The sequence below is a fragment of the Cetorhinus maximus genome, chromosome 19, assembly GCF_964194155.1.
Source record: "Cetorhinus maximus chromosome 19, sCetMax3.hap1.1, whole genome shotgun sequence".
NCBI lineage: Eukaryota > Metazoa > Chordata > Chondrichthyes > Lamniformes > Cetorhinidae > Cetorhinus > Cetorhinus maximus.
The window spans coordinates 33,388,735-33,409,526 of record NC_135897.1 but is presented as its reverse complement, the minus strand read 5'-3'; the positions used below and the strand labels follow the sequence as shown (position 1 = coordinate 33,409,526).

General features: G+C 41.5%; 1 protein-coding gene across 2 annotated transcripts in view; it reads right to left on the bottom strand.

Moving 5' to 3' along the window:
• pik3cb (phosphatidylinositol-4,5-bisphosphate 3-kinase, catalytic subunit beta) overlaps nucleotides 1-20,792 on the bottom strand; it is a 200,074-nt gene that overhangs the window by 26,254 nt on the left and 153,028 nt on the right. For both annotated transcript variants that reach the window (XM_078563678.1, XM_078563679.1), the window contains exons 13-17: nucleotides 18,468-18,589; nucleotides 16,893-17,036; nucleotides 11,167-11,266; nucleotides 2,298-2,476; nucleotides 1,593-1,702 (exon numbers count right to left, since the gene is read on the bottom strand). In XM_078563678.1, the coding sequence (XP_078419804.1) occupies nucleotides 1,593-1,702; nucleotides 2,298-2,476; nucleotides 11,167-11,266; nucleotides 16,893-17,036; nucleotides 18,468-18,589 (655 nt within the window). The remainder of the gene's footprint in view (nucleotides 1-1,592; nucleotides 1,703-2,297; nucleotides 2,477-11,166; nucleotides 11,267-16,892; nucleotides 17,037-18,467; nucleotides 18,590-20,792) is intronic.

The following is a 20,792-nucleotide window of genomic DNA, read 5'->3' as shown; positions in this document are numbered from 1 at the left end:
CTTTGGGGAGGTCAAAAAATATGTTTGTCATATGTAGCAAAAGTTGCTACGTTTCTCGACTACTTCGCAATAATCCTTTCTACATTTTGCTATCATCCTCCTAGTGCATGGATAAAAAAAAGAACCTTTTTCAAATTGAATAGGCAACTCATTCTTCACATTGGAATAAGTGTTACACAAGAATAATAAGATTTCATTTTTTGGCCAGGAGAGGTCACTGCTGCATTTCATTAACAACAGATCCAACAGCATTTTGCTTCCCTTTATCTGAACGTCTGCTTTTGAAGAAATGTTAATTTTTCAATTTTAAAACAAAGCCAAATGGCCTCTATTACATCCAGCTGTATTGCTCAAGTGTGCCTCTTTCCATTCCAATCCAACAATGTAAACAATTAACCGTGTAACAGAGGCCATAAAGCTGTTAACTTTTTACAGAAGTATGGTGACAAACTGTCATCGATGCTTGAGATGATATGAAGCAACAGGTTGTGCACAGAGGACACAATTTACACCTTAGCCAAGGAAATATATCCTGATATTCATGGACTTAGGAGTCTAAGATCATTTGAACGTAAGCAAACAAACTGACAGGATACAGTTACGGTGAATTATTTTGTGAATATATCACCAATGAACACAGAATGAAAAATGTGAAAGAAGCTCAAAAACACCCACACACAGGTGTAAATCACACTTATACCAATACAACTCAATTGTATGATCCTCGAGTCATGGCCTCAAGCAGTGTCAGTCCTATACCAACAGCATTCTAGTGTAAAAACTCTCAAAATGCTTAGGATAAAACCCAATTTTTGGAAGGATTCAATTTATAACTGGATTTATGGGCTCTTTCCCCCACCCCCATCCACAGTTCAAGCAGACTTTACTCAAAATGTATTTTTTTTTTGTAGGAAGTCTGCTTTAGCTGTGAGAAATACAAAATCATCATGGAGATGATTTGCTACTGCAGCCTGCCCATTTCCTGTCTGAAAAATGGGGACCTGGCAATGGAAAATCAGAACTGTGAGCCAGTGATCTTTAAAGGGAGTCCTGAAAGCCAAAAAAAATGGCCCTGAAAGAATTTGGAGGGATTTTTGTCTGGCAAGGGAAAGCAGGAATGCCCTTCTTGACCCCAGAAAAATACTGCAGCCTGCAGCTGGCTATTGGGTAGACCCCTCCCCAAATACCACTCCTCCTTCCTGGCTACTATTCACTTCCAGCTCTACCCACCCATAGACCTTCAGGGCTTCCTCCTCCCACCCCCCTCACCCCAGTGTGGTGAGCTGCCTATATAGCACTTGTTGAATATTTGGCAGTTTATGCAAATTTTCCAGATTAAGCCTGAACCTGAAAATGATGGGATGGTGGCTTCAGGTGACAGCAATGTTATTCTATCGCTTCTCACAAAATTCTCCACAATGCGTTATAAGAAACCATTCTCTGGGTGAAAGGACAATATGACGAAGAACTTACTAAAATTACACTGCTTATAATTACATATACACATACAAAAGGACAACATATGCACCCACCATCATATTCTTGTTGGAACTTTTCAGAATTACACTAAGTTTGAAATTGGGAAAACTTACCGTCACCATTTTTAAAGATAAGTCCCACTGGCTCTCCTCCTGACATTTTGTTGTTGTACAGTATCCAAAGAGGCTTCATTTTGGAGTCCATATACCGGCATTTGTCTACGCTATGACAATCAAGGAAGAACAAATCAGTGCCAAAGGTACACTGCAAAAATGTCAAATCACCTAATGCCATCAAAAAGTTAAGTTAAAGGAAGAAAATCTTAGAAGAATTTAATGAGAAGAGATATGTTTTACCAGTAAATATCTGGTGGTGATGAAAGTGACCTCTACTCTATCCCAACAAAGTTCTTCAAACCCACCCTTATTGCAGTAAATTTCAGTAACTCCAGTGTGATGCTGGTGAAGATGCAAGTCCTCAATTGTTGCCCGGACTGTGGTCAGATGATTCAAAACAGTTTAGGGACTTGCAGCCTTTTGGTCTGTATGGTTCAGCCCCACAACAGGTAATGCCTTACACAGTAAGTCATTGCAGAGCTCAATCAGTAATATCCCATACATGTTGCCGAAAACGGATAATCGACTGCACAAGTGAACGTACATTTTGCATTCATGACCAGTTTATCTGTGGGAGTTAATAGACCTCCTTCAGTCTGCAACAAGTTTACAAGCTCATGACATTCTAGTTAGGTCAATGTGCATTTGGAACAATTTCAGATAGCAGATTTTTTTTCTAAAGTAGAAAATGAGCAGACTTACTTCAGTTCTGAAAGGATAACACTGGGATTCAGTGGTGACTCGATGTTAGAGAGTGCTTCCTTGTAAACAGGCTGTTTTAAGCAGGCATGAATCACATCCTTCATTTTATTCTTTGCAACCTTCAGGGAGCTAAGTTTCACTAGATTGTTGATAGCTTTCATTTTACTCAGGGCTTCCATCTGTAATCAGAAAAACAATGTTCTGTTCCTCACCGTACAAAATTCATTAAAAACAACCAAAAAGTCTGTCTAGTGTGATATTAGCAACAAATATGTTGATAATATATTCATCTGAAATTCATTTGTCTACTGTTTTAACAGTAGCATTAACTTGTTTATTCCAAATCTTTGTTTAAATAATTCCTTACCATGTATTCTTAACGCTATTATTACTGATGGCACAGAGTATAACTTCACTCTGGCTATAACCATATAGATTCTGGGTGTTAAATGCTAAAATAAAAGCACATATTGAGTGTATCTATGTCTAAGGGCACAATTGATGGTCTTAACCTGCTTGCTCCAGACTAAGCTATGTATTCCGAGCACCCATTCCTCTCGTCAGTCTTAACAGCTTTCAAAATACTTAACTTTTTAAAAAAAAAACTCCAACACATTTTTCAAAAAACATTCATAAGAATAAAAACTTAGATGGCAAAGTTGTCAGTATACTGTATCACAGATTCAACTTTTCCACTAGACCAATTTCTAACTCTCTTCTAATGCGGAGGTCTCAAAATTAATTGAGTCAATTTGTTTTGGAGAGGATGAGGCCACATCAACAGCTGGTGGGAGGAAGGGCAAGACAAGAGCAATGACAGACTAACCTGACTGCTGAAGCTCATTAAACTATAATTAGCTCAAGAGTACAGTTCAGCTCGTGTTGATTATCATGCTGTGACTCTCCTCTCCTCTACCCCCACCCCTCCATCCCTCCCCACTCAAAAGTTACTTGTCTGCATTAATGGCAGGTTCCAAAAGTTACCACAATCCAATCCACATGTCCTGGCATCCTTTACAAATATTCTCTTCCTACTTCATTGATCCAGATGGTACAATACAGTGCATTTGACCACAAGTATATCTGGAAGCATACGTCTTGACAACGCGCAACTAAAATATGGAGGAAGATATTTTAGTAGCCAAGTATGGACATGAAAAATGCCCCCTCGAGCCCATAATTGTTATGAGATGCCCCATGACTATCCTAATGTAATACAAACAGAAATAACTTCACTCTTTAAATCTTGTAACAGACGAACATTGATTTTCATCAGTTCCCTTCCCACAGGCATCAACAGTTTCAATATAAAATTAATTCAACAGTTAACTTAAAATGGAGAGCTCCACTAATCTGGCTTTGCATAGAAATATTATGAATGCCAATATTTGGGGTGTGCCAATTCTCTCCTTCTCTGCTCACTGACCCCCAAACCCACCCCCTTGTGAAGGCAGTGCTTGTGTTGGGCTGCATTGAGAGTCTAGGCAGCGTGTAAAAGCAGGAAATTTACCTTTGGAAATATCACAGCTGAATTCAGATCTCACTTGATGTCCCTAGACCGGAGAAGTGACCAAGAATGGAAATCTCACTGTGTTTAATGCTACTGAAGTCAATTGTAAAATCCCAATTGAAGTCTTGAATATACCAGGCATTGAATTGTGCACCATGACTTTGGATTAGACTATTACATGACAAATGTTATCCTATTCATAATATGTTGCCATACTGATCCTTCTTAGATGAAGCAAATCAGCCCCTGTGGAACTATGACAAAACACAGACTGAAAATGACATCTGTAGGTATCTTAACTCTCCTCAATCAGCTGGAAAGGAGTGGGGAAGCAGTTAAAATGAAGTGACTCCATTTCCCACCCTGTCCCTGCCAATCTATGATTTTAAAACCACTGGGTTTGGAGGTGGATTAGCCTCCTACTGAACTCCATGGGGAAGTGATGGGGCCTGGACAGGAGCTGCCTGGGTTCTTACTCCTGTTCCAATGATCCTGGCTGAAAGTGCTCACCCATTAATACTCGCACAATGAGAATGATCATTTCTATAAGGTACCAAGGGCAGCCTCAAATCATGGTTTTAGAAAAGACAGGGTAAGGAGAGAAATCTGAAGCAGAGAATTTTTTTTCCCTGCATGCTCAATCGATTTACAGTTGGTCTCAATTAAAAACTGTGCCCCACAATGACACTTTTGTAAAGAACCCCATTGACTATCACTCAAATAATGGACAGTTGCCAAAGGGAAACAGTACACAATTCACTGTGTTTGCTTAACAAAGAAAAAAGTGACTTTTCTTATTTTCATTTCTAACCTGCGTGAAAATGTTTGGCGGAGCCTAGACTCAGTGGGGAGCTTCGTAAAGCTGCCCGATCCCTGAACCCAAATGCTTCTCAACTGAGTGCTGTACTGACAAAGATAGCATACTAATTCCAAAGCATTTTTCAGCACAATATAAAATTCTCAGTTGTGTTGACCTTGCATCACAGGCAGCAAGAGCGCATATATTCATCCCAATAGGAGACCACTCAGAAATAACTTCTGGATTGTTCTGTCGACGACAGCTTCACAGCGAGCACATTACCTTACATGGCTCCCAGAATGAAGGCAAAATCTAGCACATAGTGGGAACAACCAGGAATTAGGAGGCAGAAGGGCTAAATCAGGTGGAACTTTAATCTAATAAGTAGTAGTATAGTGGAATAAAGGAAGGATGTTAAACAATGTGTATAAAAGATAATTAGTTGTCTGGAGAAAGTGATTGAAGAATAAGGTGAGATAATAGTTCAGTGAGACTGATCTAACAAATATTACAGGTAGGTTCAGATAGGGTTAAACTTAAAATATTGTTAATTTTGAGGCACACATATTTGTTATAATATTTAAATGACTAACTTACCCCCTGCAAGCGGGCTGATTGCACCACTCCCTCCCCAATCCCACTCTGATAAAACTGGAAGCAGGTAGGCTGGAAGCGGATTTTAGATTTTTAACATTTTTAATCTAACGCCAACCAGTTTTTGGGGTTAAATTTCCCCTTCAGAGCCTAATTCATCATAAGCAGCCAGAATACCTTCCAACATGTCTTATATAGAGAGAAAACAAGGCAAGGTGAAAATGAGTAAGATTAAGATAATTGCCAAAAGAGCCAATGGTGACATGAGGAAGAACATTGTAACACAGCACGTGATTAGGATCTGGAATGTACTACCTGAGATTGTGGTGGAGGCAGATTCAATCGTAACTTTCAAAAGAGAATTGGATCATTATCTGAAGAGGTAAAAATTGCTGGGCTACAGGGAAAAGGGGAAGGAGTGGCACTGGGTAAATGCCTCTTGCAGAGAGCTGGCACAGACACGATGGGCTGAATGGCTTCTTTCTGTGCTGTAACCATTCTATGATTCTGTGAATAGAACTGCGTAACTTGGGAGACCGGTATAAAAATATTCACGTTCACAAGCTTAACTTTCTGCCTAAAAAGTACGATGCAGGCTACATTAAAGCGTGGTCTGGCATGGCTTCACACCCACCCCTGGCCTTAATGAGGAGATTCAGAAGAGACCAGTTACTTTGTATAGAGCAAGAGGTCATTCCAGAAACATAGTGAGGGCTATTTATGCAAGACAAAGAGCAGTCCTGAATTGGGACTGAACACGTACCAATCTTCTCAACTGGTAAACAGTGTAGAGAGCGATGAGTCACAAAAGAGGGTAAAGAGTACAAGTATGAGGTGCCACACACTTCACTCTAAACTTCCAAGCAAAATGCAAAAGTTTAAACACTTATTTTACCACTCCCCCCTCTCCCAAGAACTCAAATTGTAAGTAACCATTTTATCTGCAATGTAATCCTCTTCACTTCATTGCCACTTAAAAAACACATCAACACTTAGTTTTATCAACAGTTGATATCTATAGCATTGCCCATCACAACATGTCTGCATATGTTCTCATTGGAGAAAGTACATTACAGGAATACCTGTGGTTTGGCAAGCCTCAAACAGATTAATATGCAAACATTTAAAATGTTGTGTAGGACCTCTAATGATGGCCTAAGTGGGTGAAAGCACCGCCCAATGCAATGATGATTCCAGGTTCAAATCCCAGTACATGCTCAGCAACCTAATGTCAGTTAGGCAGCAACTGAAGTGCTACAATTGGCTTCAGTACCATCATGAATAAACAACGGACTGGTTGAAACTAATTATCATCAAGCGATCCTTCCTGGGGATTGCATTGAGTTCAGCAGTTCTGCATAGTTCACTAATGTGCTGAGACTTCCTGCCTAGGCTTTCACTTAAAGAATGGTCAATCTGGAGCTAAATGAGCTGTTAGAAAGCTGCTATCCTCAAATGCAAGGACTTGGCAAACATCTACAATAGGCTCATTTCAATGACGGTGATTTTACACAAAATAAGGCTTAGTGATATCATCAAGTACATCACCTCCATTTCAAGACTGTTTTCTTTCAGATATCAAAGAAGTTAATGAGATTGTCTCCATGCACAAACTACCTTTCAAAAATTATCCAAGAGTGAAATCCCTTTTTTAAAAAACTTATACTGACCTTTTTGCTAAAATTTACAGTTTCATACTTTTTTTTAACTTCAACAGATTTAATTCAAACAAGAATTTTTTTGCACCCCTCTACTCCTAAGTTTTCTCCCTTACATGTTCTTTCTGGGCCATGCAACTCCTGGGCTAAACAGGATGGCATAGGGTTGTTCCCATAGTATCACTGGAAGAATAGCACAGTGAAGGCTCCTTCACTCATCTTCCCTCTTCCTGATCCCAAAACCTGAAGGTGTGTTGCCAGATTGCCTGTGTCTACAGGGGTGGATCAATACACAGAGGCTGGAATCTTGTGCTCTCTCTGGTGGCGATCCTGGAAGCAGGAAGGACATTTACTTAGACTTATGATGGCGTACCAGCACCCTGCCGCATTCCTGTCCCCACCAGGGTTAAGTTCTGGGCAGGAAGGCCCATGGTCAACCTTCCCGCCCTACCGCCAATTGAGGTCCTTAAGTTGCAAATTAATGACCACTTAAGGACTTCACCCCGCTGCCGTTGGTGTTAACCCAGCTGCAGGTAGGCCCGACAGGTGTGCACGACAGGTAAAACTGTGCGGCCAGTTTGCCACCTCCGAGGAGGGGGTGGAGGGGGGAACAGGGGGTAAAGGGGAACAGGGAAGGGGGGAAAGGGGTAAAGGGGAACAGGGAAGGGGGGAAGGGGTAACGGAGAAGGGGGAACGGGGAAGGGGGAACGGGGAAGGGGGATATCCTCGAGGGACATTGGGAGGGAGGCACTAAGAGCCACCCAGCTGCTCTTGCTGCTTAGTCCCCTGAAAACACTCCCCACATTACTTAGCTGCGACCTGGGTCACTGGTGCCTCTCCTTCCGGCAGCAGCCATGGCCTGCCCAGTGACGCTGCTGAGCACAAGAGCTGCCAACCTTTGCTCGGTGAAACTTCCGCTCTGGGGCCTTGATTCCAGGGGAAGGCCTGCTGCTGGCCTCACCACTGCCTGATTGGTGTGGGGCTCAGTAGGCCTTCCCAAAAAGAGGCAGCGCTCGTCTCTCGCCGGCTCTCCGGCTGGCAGGCAAGATCCTCGATGCCTCAACAAGATTCGCCTAGAGATTCTATATATTGGTGTTAAAACTACAGTTTTCCATTAAAAAAAAGTCAACTTTAATTGTCAGTCACGTTTCAAAGTTAACCATGTGAACAGACAGTGTGAGAAAGGAACAAGAATTCATTGAGTGACAGGAAAACCTTCCAGTTGAGAGTTTTAATTCTATGTAGGTCCATCCATAACTAAACGGCAGAACAGCCAGACTGTTGTCAGAGCCCATTGTCTTTGCCATATCCACCGCACTCAGATGTTTTTCATATCATGTGGAGTGAACCAAATTGGCTGAAGATTGGCATCTGTGATGCTGGGGACCTCAAAAGGAAGCCACAATGGATCACCCACTCAGCCCCTCTGGGCTGAAGGTGGTTGCAAACCCCTTAGGTTTGCTTCTTGCACTCACATGCTGAGCTCTGCCATCAAGTGGATTTTATTAACGAGGTGAGTGTGGGGAGGGCATGGGGAGAGAATGGGACAAGGGCATTGGTAAAAGTAGCAATGTAGAGGAATTATAACTAAATCAGCTGCAATTTCTGTGCCACCAGCCCCAGGCAGAGTTATAACTGACAAGGTTTATTCCATGAAATATAGTTATCCAATACCAAGATGTTAAGACAATTACTCCTCATATGAAATTGGGTCAATTTACAACATCTATATGATTGTATTCAGCTTTTGATTAGCTCCCACATTTGATCAATAGGAGTATATTTTCCTCATTGAATATGAGGATGTTACTGCACCGATTGAAATTTCAATATCAAAAATATGAGAGATTAGCATAAAGGAAGTGCCAGTTTATCATAAAATTTGAGAATAGTTTTTTTGTAAAAAGGTCTCTGTTCTTGGAAACAGAACGGTGGTTTGAGGGGAAAAAAATCCTCTTGGATAAATTCCTTCAGATATTTACAGCTATAGCAGACAGGATATTGTGGAAACTGTATGTTTGGTTCTGGAATGTTGACAGTAGGAATCTACCAGGTCAACCATCTGTTAAAACCAACACTGTTCCACATTTCCACCAGCCCTTGAGTTGGAGAAACACATCCGATAAGGAGAAAATGGAATCTGTACTGCACAAACAGGAACTTTTTGAAGTATTTGTGCTTTGAATTTCTTCCGTGTTTGCACAGTTGGGCATTCTTCAACTCTGTTGACAGCAGAGTTCCCTGCGCCTTTTTCAAAAATATAACTTCCATTGACTCAATCTTAATGGTGAAAAATAGATCCTTCAAAAGCCTTAAGGTGTGGAGTATCTTCCACATGTTCCTCGTTTCCATATTTCCAGGATACGTAACCAGGTAAGTAATAATGGATAATTGTACAGCTTTGAGTTAAGCAGACACATGTAATCATTTAAAAATTGGGCTCCCTTTGCACTTTACCATTTTTTAAAGATATTATGTAAAACATTAACAAAAAGAGCTTTTATATACTTTTTTAAATCTATTCTTTAAACACTGGAATATGGACTTCAACTGTTGAGGGTCTCAGGGGTATAATGAGGTTTTTACGGATTTCTCAAAACTATCTGAAATATAACCTCTGGTGACACTGTGGTGTCATCCCATCACGTTTACTTTAATTGGGAAAAATATAAATCAACCTTCCTCCTCACTGCCCAAATAAGGATGCAATACTCCCAAAGTCCTGCTGTAGGTGCTTATTGTGAAACCCATTGACGCTAATGGTTAGAAAATTACAGACAGTGCACCTGCAATTTTCTAATGAACTGCCCACCCCATGTAAAGCCTTCCGGGTTGCATTGGGTCTTGAATCGTTTCATCCCTACCACCATGGAGTGTGAGAAAAGCAAAAGATCAATACTTGCTTGGCTCAGTTCTCAATCTGAGCCATGCCTAATGTGTAGATACCAAGTGCACACTGCTGTATCTCTCTACAGTAGAGTTGGAATATCAGAGGAGAAGGTTGTGTATGGCAGTTCCTAGTGCCTCCTGGCGACAAACTGCAAAAGGATATGAAGAGCTGACTCAGATAGCAAACCTATCAATTGCCTACTCAGGAGAAAGTATATCTAAGTTAGTCAAATTTGGAGGAATAATTTGCAAAGAAGAAAAATAAAATTGGATGATCAACTGGAGCTTTGTGACTAATGCGTATCAGTTATCGAATATCAATATCTTTCCAGATTCCATTAACACATTGGAGAATTCAATCTGAAATCAATTCTGCTCTTGCCATAATTCTGAATCAATGGGCAGAATTTTAACTTGAAAGCGGCAGGAGGGGCTGAGTCTTGTTTCGATGTATTTACTACTTGGATGAGGTAAGTTTTTTCACATCTGTGGAACTGCTGACTGTACAGAAGCAATGCAACAATAACAAATAACTTGCATTTATATAGCGCCTTTTAAGTGGAAAATGGTCTCAAATTGCTTAATAGGGGTGGAATCAGAAAAAATAAATGGATGGCAAAAGATAGAATGAGCCATCAGGAGTATTAATCAAGAGCTTGGTCAGAGATGGGTTTTAAAGAGGCTTTTGAAGAAGGAAATGGAAAAGGAAAAAAAGTTTTAGGGAGAGAATTCCAGGCCCCAACACCTGACAACTGAAGTCAGGGCCTCCAAAGACAAGGCAAAGGACAAGGGGGTAGATGTACAAGAGGCCAAAGTCAGAGGGATGAAGAGTGCAGGGTAGAATCGTACACCTGCAAGAGACTACAGCGTATGGGGGGGGGAGCAAGGCCATGAAGAGAATTAAATATGAGGAAGGGAATTTTAAATGGAAGGCTTTAGGGAAATTGAAACCAATGTAGGCGATTGACAACATGGGAGCTGGGTGAGCGGAATAGGATATGGGCAACAGAGCACTAGCACATCAAAAAAAGTTGTAGATTGTGAAGAATAATAGTGGCAACTTCAGGATATTGTAGCTGTTTTTTTTTGTGGTTTGTGAACCTTGAGTAAATGTAATTCCATTCATCTTTTTTGTGGGAGGTACACATTAATAATGGAAGAAAGGCTTTGATGGGGTAAAGGGGCAGACTGAGGGAACACATATCCATCCAACCCCTCTCCCTTTCCTGTCAACATGACTCACTCAGCCCTTTAGTTTTATCCTCTTTAGTGAATTGTTCTCTCTCCGGTGCACCAACATTTACAATCCTTGATTCCTGACATGATTTTTCATAGTCAAAACTTCTGAACCTGATGTCCAATCGTTTACTGAATGAATATTTCTGACTAGATGAATTTGAAAACTAAACTAGTAATTACCTGCTTGGAAAGCTCTTTAATATGGGTGATACTTCCTCGACAGTATGACTCCAGAATCAATCCAAATTGCAGTGAAGTAGCAGGTAGGTGCATTTCAGACCTGGAAGCAATAGGAAGATGCACATTACAAACATCAGTGTACACTTTAGGGTCACGCGTGTTTAGGCCACATCCCACCCTCTCTCTTCATATGGCGTTCTCAGTGTCTGGCGGTTACCAGTAATGGTTCTCCACATATTTCTACACCATAATTTTACAATGGGACAAGGAGAAGAGGCAAGTCCCAAGAAGTACCTTAGCCAGTACAGGGACAGCCAATACACGCCGTCAGCATTATTAAGCACCACTCTCTAGCCAACTGAGCTAACCGGCCCCTCACAACCCATTACAAGCAATAAAGTGTAGTTTCCTGTTGCCGCTTTAAACTACAATGAGCTTACACCTCTTCTACAAGTCAGGAAGAGGGAGATTTCCACAATGCACTAACCACATGGTAACGTTTGAAACCTATTCGGAAAGAAAAAGTTCACAATTTTGCTACACTTGGGCCCAGAGAAAATCTTCCTCTATCGGAGTTTCATTTCATGAAATGCTTTTGTCGGTCAATATGGCATGTGCGCACATTAGAAACAGTCTGGGGAAATGCTACAATACAATAAACAAGGACAGATTTGGAAGCTCTGAACATGAACCTACAATGTTCTCATTACCCATGTGGTTATTACTAATTATTAATTAGTATTTTATGAATTGTTCTATTTTTGACTAAGTATCATCCCTTTCCTTTCACTTCCTCTGCCCTTTATCCTCAATTCTTTCCATCAGCCCTGGGCACAAGTTTGATACTTTTACACCACAATATCTCACAAAATGTTTCCACACTAAACACCATATGCAGTGACAAAAACAAAAAATGCTGGAAAAACTCAGCAGGTCTGACAGCATCTGTGGAGAGAAAGACAGAGTTAACGTTTCGAGTCTGTATGACTCTTCTTCAGATTTCCAGCATTTGCAGTATTTTGCTTTTACCATATGGAGTAAAATTGGCTTCAACCACACAATGTAATAATTAATAATTCAGAAGCAGCATCTAGGTCAAAATTCAGATAGCCAGGTGATGAAGGATAGAATACTGGAGTCCAGTCTTTATTCACTTTTTAATTTATTCGATCATAGGATGTGGGCATCACTGGCTGGGCCAGCATTTATTGACCATCCCTGATTGCCCTTGAGAAGGTGGTGGTGCGCTGCCTTCTTGAACTGCTGCAGTCCATGTGGTGTAGGTTCATCCTCAGTGCTGTTAGGGAGGGAGTTCCAGGATTTTGACCCAGTGACAGTTAAGGAACGCCGATGTAATTCCAAATCAGGATGGTGTGTGGCTTGGAGGGGAACTTTCAGGTGGTGGTGTTCCCACCTGTCTGCTGCTCTTGTCCTTCTAGATGGTAGTGGTCATGGGTTTGGTAGGTGCTGTCTAAGGAGCCTTGGTGAATTCCTGCAGTGCATCTTGTAGATGGTACACACTGCTGCCACTCTGCATGTGGTGGAGAGAGTGAATATTTGTGGATGGGGTGCCAATCAAGCGCGCTGAGTTGTCCTGAATGGTGTCAAGCTTCTTGAGTGTTGTGGGAGCTGCACTCATCCAGGCAAGTGGGGAGTATTCCATCACACTCCTGACTTGTGCCTTGTAGGTAATGGACAGGCTTTGGGGAGTCAGGAGATGAGTAACTTGTCGCACGATTCCTAGCCTCTGACCTGCTCTTGTAGCCATAGTATTTATATGGCTAGTCCAGTTCAGTTTCTGGTCAATGTTAACCCCCAGGATGTTGATAGTAGGGGATACAGCAGCAATGGTAATGCAACTGAATGTTAAGGGGTGATGGTTAGATTCTTTCCTGTTGGAGATGGTCATTACCTGGCACTTGTGTGGTGCGAATGTTATTTGCCACTTGTCAGCCCAAGCCTGGATATTGTCCAGGTCTTGCTGCATTTGGACATGGACTGCTTCAGTATTCTGAGGAGTCACAAATAGTGCTGAACATTGTGCAATCATCAGCAAACATCCCCACTTCTGACTTTATGATGGAAGGAAAGTCTTTGATTAATCAGCTCAAGATGGTTGGGCCTAGGAACCTGAGGAACTCCTGCAGTGATGTCCTGGAACTGAGACGGTTGATCTCTAACAACCACAACCATACTCCTTTGTGCTAGGTGTTACACCAAACAGCAGAAAGATTTTTCTTTGAACCGCATTGACTCCAGTTTTGCTAGGACTCCTTGATGCGAGACTCGGTCAAATCATGCCTTGATATCAAGGGCAGTTACTCTCACCTCACCTCGGGAGTTCAGCTCTTTTGTCCATGTTTGAACCAAGGCTGTATTGAGGTCAGGAGCTGAGTGGCCCTGGCAGAACCCAAACTGAGCATCTGCGAGCAGATTATTGCTAAGCAAGTGTCGCTTGATAGCACTGTTGATGACCCCTTCCAACACTTTACTGATGATTGAGAGTAGACTGATGGGACGGTAATTGGCCAGGTTGGATTTGTCCCGCTTTTTGTATACAGGGCTTAACTGGGCAATTTTCCAAATTGCTGGGTAGGTGCCAGTATTGTAGTTGTACTGGAACAGCTTGGCTAGGGGCACAAGTTTTCAGTACTATTGAGGAATTTTGTCGGCCGATAGCCTTTGCACTATCCAGTGCCTTCAGCCGTTTCTTGATATCACGTGGAATGAATCGAATTGGCTGAAGACTGGCATCTATGACGCTGGGGACCTCCGGAGAAGGCCAAGTTGGGTCATCCACTCGGCACTTCTGGCTGAAGATTGATGCAAATGCTTCAGCCTTATCTTTTGCACTGATGTGCTGGGCTCCTCCATCATTGAGGATGGAGATATGTGTGGAGCCTCCTCCTCCAGTGAGTTGTTTAATTGTCCACCACCATTCACGACTGGATGTGACAGAACTGCAGAGCTTGGATCTGATCCGTTGGTTGTGGAATCACTTAGCTCTGTCTATCACTTGCTGCTTGTGCTGTTTGGCACACAAGTAGCTCTGTGTTATACCTTCACCAGGTTGGCACCTCACTTTTAGGTATACCTGGTGCTGCTCCTCGCATGCCCTCCTGCACTCTTCATTGAACCAGGGTTGACCCCTGGCTTGGTGGTAATGGTAGAGTGGGGGATATGCCAGGCCATGAGGTTACAGATTGTGTTTGAGTACAAATCTGCTGCTGCTGATGGCCCACAGTGCCTCATGGCTGCCCAGTCGTGAGTTGCTAGAACTGTTTGAAATCTATCCCATTTAGTGGTAGTGCCACACAACACGATGGAGGGTATACTCAACATAAGCATGGGATTTTGTCTCCACAAGGACTGTGCAGGGAAGACAGCGGCATCGTGGTAATGTTGCTATACTAGTCACCCAGAGGCCTCGGCTAATGCTCTGGGTACATGGGTACAAATACAACCTTGGTAGCTGATGGGATTTAAATTCAGTTAATAAACCTGAAATTAAAAGATAGTATCAGTAATGGCAACCATGACAACTATCATCGATTATCGTAAAAGCCCATCTAAAAATGTCTTATAGGAAAGGAAACCTGCCACCCTTACCTGGTCTGGCCTACAAGTGACTCCAGACCCACAGTAATGTGGTTCACTCAACTGCCCTCTGAAGTGTTCAGTTCAAAGGTAATTACGGGTGAGCAACAAATGCTGGCCTTGCCAAAGATACCCACACCCCATAAAAGAATAAAGAAAAACTACCGATACTGTCATGGACGGATGCATCTGCGGCAGGCAGGTTGGTGAAGATGAGGTCAAGTATGTTTTTCCCTCTTGTTGGTTCCCTCACCGCCTGCCGCAGACCCAGTCTAGCGGCTATGTCCTTTAGGACTCGGCCAGCTCGATCTGTAGTTGTGCTACCGAGCCGCTCTTGGCGATGGACATTGGAGTCCTCCACCCAGAGCACATTCTACACCCTTGCCACCCTCAGTGTTTTCTCCGAGTGGTGTTCAACTGATTCATTGGCTGATGGGTAATCAGCAGAAGATTTCCTTGCCTATGTTTGACCTATTGCCATGAGATCCAGAGTGGATATTGAGGACTCCCAGGACAACTTCCTCCCAATTCGATACCACAGTACTCGGTCTGTCCTTCCGGTGGGACAGGGCAGGGATAGTGATGGTGGTGTCTGTAAGATATGATTCCGCTTGTATGACTATGTCAGGCTGATGCTTGACTAGCGCCCAGATGTTAGCAAGGAGGGCTTTGCAGGGTCAACAGGGCTGAGTTTGCCGTAGTCATTCCCGGTGCATAGGTCGATGCTGAGTGGGTCATCCAGTTCCATTCCTTTTAGACCTTCCAGCAGTTTGACACAGCTGAGTGGCTTGTTAGGCCATTTCAGAGGGCATTTAAGAGTGAAGGGATCTAGAGTCACATTTAGGCCAGACCAGGTAAGGACCAGATGTTTTTACGATAATCACCATCATCAGACTTTTAATTCCAGATTTTTTATTGAATTCAAATTTCACCCATCTGCCACGGTGGGATTTGAACCTGGGTCCGCAGAGCATTACCCTGGGTCTTTGGATTACTCGTCCACTATGCCAACGCCTCCCCTTACAAACTTGTATTTACAGAGAAACGCATGGCATATTGTGCATCTCCAACCACACAAAATCCCTCTTTCAGCTTATGAACACAGATGAATCCCCTACTAATACCCACCATCTGAGTACAACTAACACCCAATTGACTCATAATTAACAATTTACATGGGGTTTGGGAAAATTGGTGCCTTTTCAGCTCTCTTCCTATAGTTCTTTGTCAGGGTGAGTAGAATAGACTTCAACAATAGGATCATATTACATTTGGTTAATTAAGAATTAAAAGAGTTCCTCGCATGTTAAAATAAAAATAAAGAGGGTAGATACTTAGAATAAAAGCACTGATAATGCTGGAGTTAAAAAGGACAAATTGTGTTTTCTTGTGTTTCCAACAATACTCCATATAGCAGGGGTATGTAAGCTTTTTGCCTTCATGTCACTGCATTCGGTACACATCATGGAACCTTGTGGGACCATATATAAAGCTTGAAGCCACATTCCCACTAATTTACACAGGTCTTAAATTGCTGATACATAGAGATCTGTGCGTTTTGATTTATAATTTATTTGACCAACAGGGCAACAAAATTACTAACAGCTCTTTATAAATCTCCTGGTACACAAAATCCAAACAGGAAAGATTAGCAAATAGGAACTAAGTACAAATAGGACCAAGTTGCCTGGGCTATACATGGGTTGGATTGTCAGGGGTCAGAGGTTACCACATGACCCCCCAGTGCTACTCTTTGGCATATAGCACAGCAAACAATTGCCATCTACTCAAAAGGCAATGGAGCCATTACGGCAGCATTGGAAAAAAGCCTAAATACTCAGTTAGGATAATGATCTGGTACACACATTTTTCTACAAATTTCTATACTTACCATGCATTGTGTAATTTGCAGCTTGCGCACTGCAACTGTACTTGAAAAGCTAAAGAGGCACAATGAAAATGCTCGTTTCTGTGTGATGAGTCATATGTCTCAACAAATCACATACCGTGTTCATGGTATAGAGATAAAACTAGGGCACTGATCATAAGCCAAGTCCTAGCAAATGCATCTATTCTATTGGCATTTGTCAAGTTTCAATTATACATGCAATTCCTTTGATCCAACTTGCCTGAGATGCCAAAACAAGAAGTGACCTATCTTTCTGTTGGCTTGCGCTCGCTCCAAAAGAAATCTGGAAAGGGCACAGTCAAAGTAAGGCTCATATTTCAGTACTTGTACCAGCTGTAGGAGATACTGAGAAAGTTCTTCATCACTGGAAGAGAAAACACATTGGCAGTTTAAATTAAAACGTTTGTTCAAGAGCACATATTTTTCATTTGGTCCAGATGCTTTCTAGTTTTAATTCTTTAAAACACTACAGTTGTCTCAATGTGACTTTTTTTGAAGCTAGATAAGACTCAAAAGTGAATTGCCACTTCAAAAACCCATTGTATAATGTGTGTTTAATGCAAGCCGAGTGTTTAAAATACATATTTAAAATGAGCACAAAGTTCCATCGAATTAAAGTAGCTGCGTTTTGTATTACCTGGGTGTTAAACTCAAGTTGCATCTATTTCACACTGCTGTGAAACTTTTTGGGCGCAAAATCAATGAGAAAGTAACATAAAAACTTGAGTGAGAGAGATCTGATCTGATCCCCAGGGACATTAAACCAAACCACCAGTTGGAGAGTGTCTCACATCTCTTTGACTTAGCACTGGTACAATGTAGCTGCACTCTGTGCAAAGTTGGGTATAAAAGTTATTCTAACAGACTGACAGATTGCTTGTGCGCCTCATAAATGGCACAGAGTGGACACAGCCATGTGCATTCCCCCAACATTTGAAAAAAGCTGCTTGGGAAGCAGAGCTTTAGGGCATACACGAAAAGACAAATCCGCAGAGCTCTATCGTGGCCGGCAAAATAAAAACTGTAGCCTGCACATTTTGCTGAATGCACTTCCCACTTCCAGATGTTGTACTCAGGCTGGTACACTAGCAAGACCACAGTTAACCTCCCAGACAAGTGTGATTGAAAATAGTCTAAATATGTGACCCCATGTATATGATGTATGAAAAACATTCAGTCTGTGTACAGGAACAAGGCAAATGCAATTCTTTCAGTGAACCTGCTTTATTCTGATGACATTAAGAATGTTTCCTCACCTCTCCTCCAATTACTGCCGATGAACAGTTTAATACTTGCTTTTTTTTCATTTTTGTGATATGCCATTGGCAAGGCTGGCATTTATTGCCTACCCCTTGTGACACTGAGAAAATGGTGGTGGGTCTTCCAGTTTTTTTTGCAGCTGTTTGATTCAACTGAGTAGCTTGCTTGGCCACTTCAGAGCGCAATTAAGAGTCAACTACATAAGCATTGAGCTGGACTAACATACAGGTCAGTCCAAGTTAGGACAGTAGGTTTCCTTCCCTAAAGGACATCATGACAATCTGACAGTTTCATGGGACACCATATTGATACTTTGTCCATAACGCCTCTCTAAAGGCACATCTGCTTAAAATCGATCAAGCATCAAGTTGAAAATTAATTTAAAACAAGTTTTAAACTCAATAATATTGTATAAACAGATGTTTTACTGCTGGTGGTCTGTCAATATAACTCACAGGCAACAATATTTATTTTCATTATTTTTCTACACAAATATCCACATAACCATATCTTTAGGGCATTGTACCAGACAAACCTCATTTCCTTCAAGCATCCCACAGCATACTTCCGCACATATTGGTCTGGGTAGTTGAAGTCCAGTAATTCTAATGCCTCTCTAGGTGCTAGTTTGGTCCATATTTGGAGTAATGCTTGGAGCTGCACCAAAAGACCAGAGATCAAGTCAGAAAACCAGCAATACAAAGACATCACTACTCTTCAGCTTCTTCGTTCTAAAGGGAAAATTTCAACAAATGGACCAGTAAACTAAAGAGGTATTACAAAACAAATAAAAACAGTGGCGTACATTTGGCCAGACAACAAGTGAAAAGAAAAGGAAGGGCAAGCATTGCAGCTGTGACTTTGGGAAAATAATTCCATCTCAATATTGCCTTCTTTCACTTTCAGATGCTAATGGCCTTGCTGTTTTTTTTTTACCCAGTTTCAATTATTTTTTCTTTCAATTTAAAGCTATTGGAAAACACACGTGGCTGGTCATATTGCAAAAGTAACGATTGAGAAGGAGTTTCAAGTTCATGACTGGAGCTGTGATGACTGGCAGTAGCCTACATGATTTCAATGTGTAGCTGGAAGAGCAGGATTGGTCTTTGATGGCAACTCCTTTAAAGGACCCTTGTCTAGGCTGCACAGAGACCTTTTCTCCTGAATACAGGTAATGTGAGCTGCCTCAGGACAAGGCAATTTTGCAGTGGCCTCCAATGGGAGTTATAGGCTCTTTCCATATGTAAATAAGAAGCCTGTTGCCTGTCTTGGGAGTGGACCCTTGGAAACAAATATCACCTTTTTTCCCCCCATACCAATTCCATGCTTCCAGCTTGCTGTTTGTGTGAAATTGCTGTGCACAAATTGGTGCTGCATTTTCACAGTCACTACACTTCAGAAGTACATAATTGATTAAACGGCACTTCTGGATGCCTTGAGTTTGTAAAGGTGTTATATAAGTGCAAGTTCTCTTTTTCTTCAACAGACCAAACACAAAACTCTCTCAAGTTTCAGATGTACTCCGGGCCCTGACAACGCATTTTGTGGCTTCTACACAAACAGAGAATCTATTGAAAAGCAGTCTCTTCTCCCTTTACAAATCACTTTTTGGATTGCTCCCAAATGCCACTCTGTACAGGGGTGGTCTATTATAATCATTGTAAAGATTAAAATCTAATTTTGCTTTTGTTATAACCAGGGTACAACACTAAAACAAATGTGTTTTGCTGTCAGTGAAATTAAGTGTGCGTGTGTGTATTATATAGATAACTGATCTAATCAGCCCTGTACAAAAAGTAACCACTTTACAGTCCAATGTGCAGACCCTTACACGCTGTATGCAATATGTACACTAATTTTTTCCAAATACATTCTAAATTGAACAGGAGCCTGCAAGTCGAGACTGTGTGATTTAATCTCTTGCTCTCTATTAATGACAGAAGGAGGCTAACTGATCTGTTATCGTACCATTTTAATTAGACGACAATCTTCGTTTTTACAAGTTGCAGCTGAGACCTTCTCTCACACAGATTGACATAAATGAGTTAAGTGAATGAATTAAACAAACAGATATTGTTCCAGGGTTAAAACAGATAGACATCAACTACCACACAATCTTCTCGGCAGTCAGTCCGGTCAGTCAGCCTGACTCTTAGCTATCCCCTAAAATATCCATCTTTGAGAAATATTTCCATTTCTTTACATAAGTGTACTGTAATTGTACAAGCAGAAAATTAATATACCTGTGCTAAATGAAAGCTTCTGTGGGATCATGTTAAGAGTTGCAACACAGCCTGTTCCTGATCTAACAGTATGGGCCCTTCCTCCTTAGCCCTGGACTTGCAGGGATTCCTTTCTTAAACCACTTATATTCCCGCAATACTCAATTTCTCACACTCAGGAAGTAGGTCTCTGAATCCAAATTGACTTAATTGCCATCACGTTTTTAAACTTTTTGTACAGTAGCCCCTCTGACCATAAGATAAATGATCAGGGACAGAGTAGGGGGGAGGTGGAGATATATGATCAGATCTAAATCTAATCTAGGAGAAGAAACTTCAAGGTAAAGCTGAGAAAATGGTTTACGAATGGCAGCTGAATCCAAAGATTAGAATACACGGCTGTAATCACTCCTCAGTTATTTATAATGTAGAGACTAGATTTTTATAATAGGTGTTTAAATAAATCCTACTATTGACAGACTCCAGCAGAAGCTACATGAGGCAAGTATTGTTTTCGGCATTAGGATACACCACTATTAAATTTAGCTATGATCAGGGATGACAAACATGGAGTTTATGTTTTAAAGAATCATTGGAGGTTTTGCATTTTTGAACTTTTGCATGTTTCATTGATACAT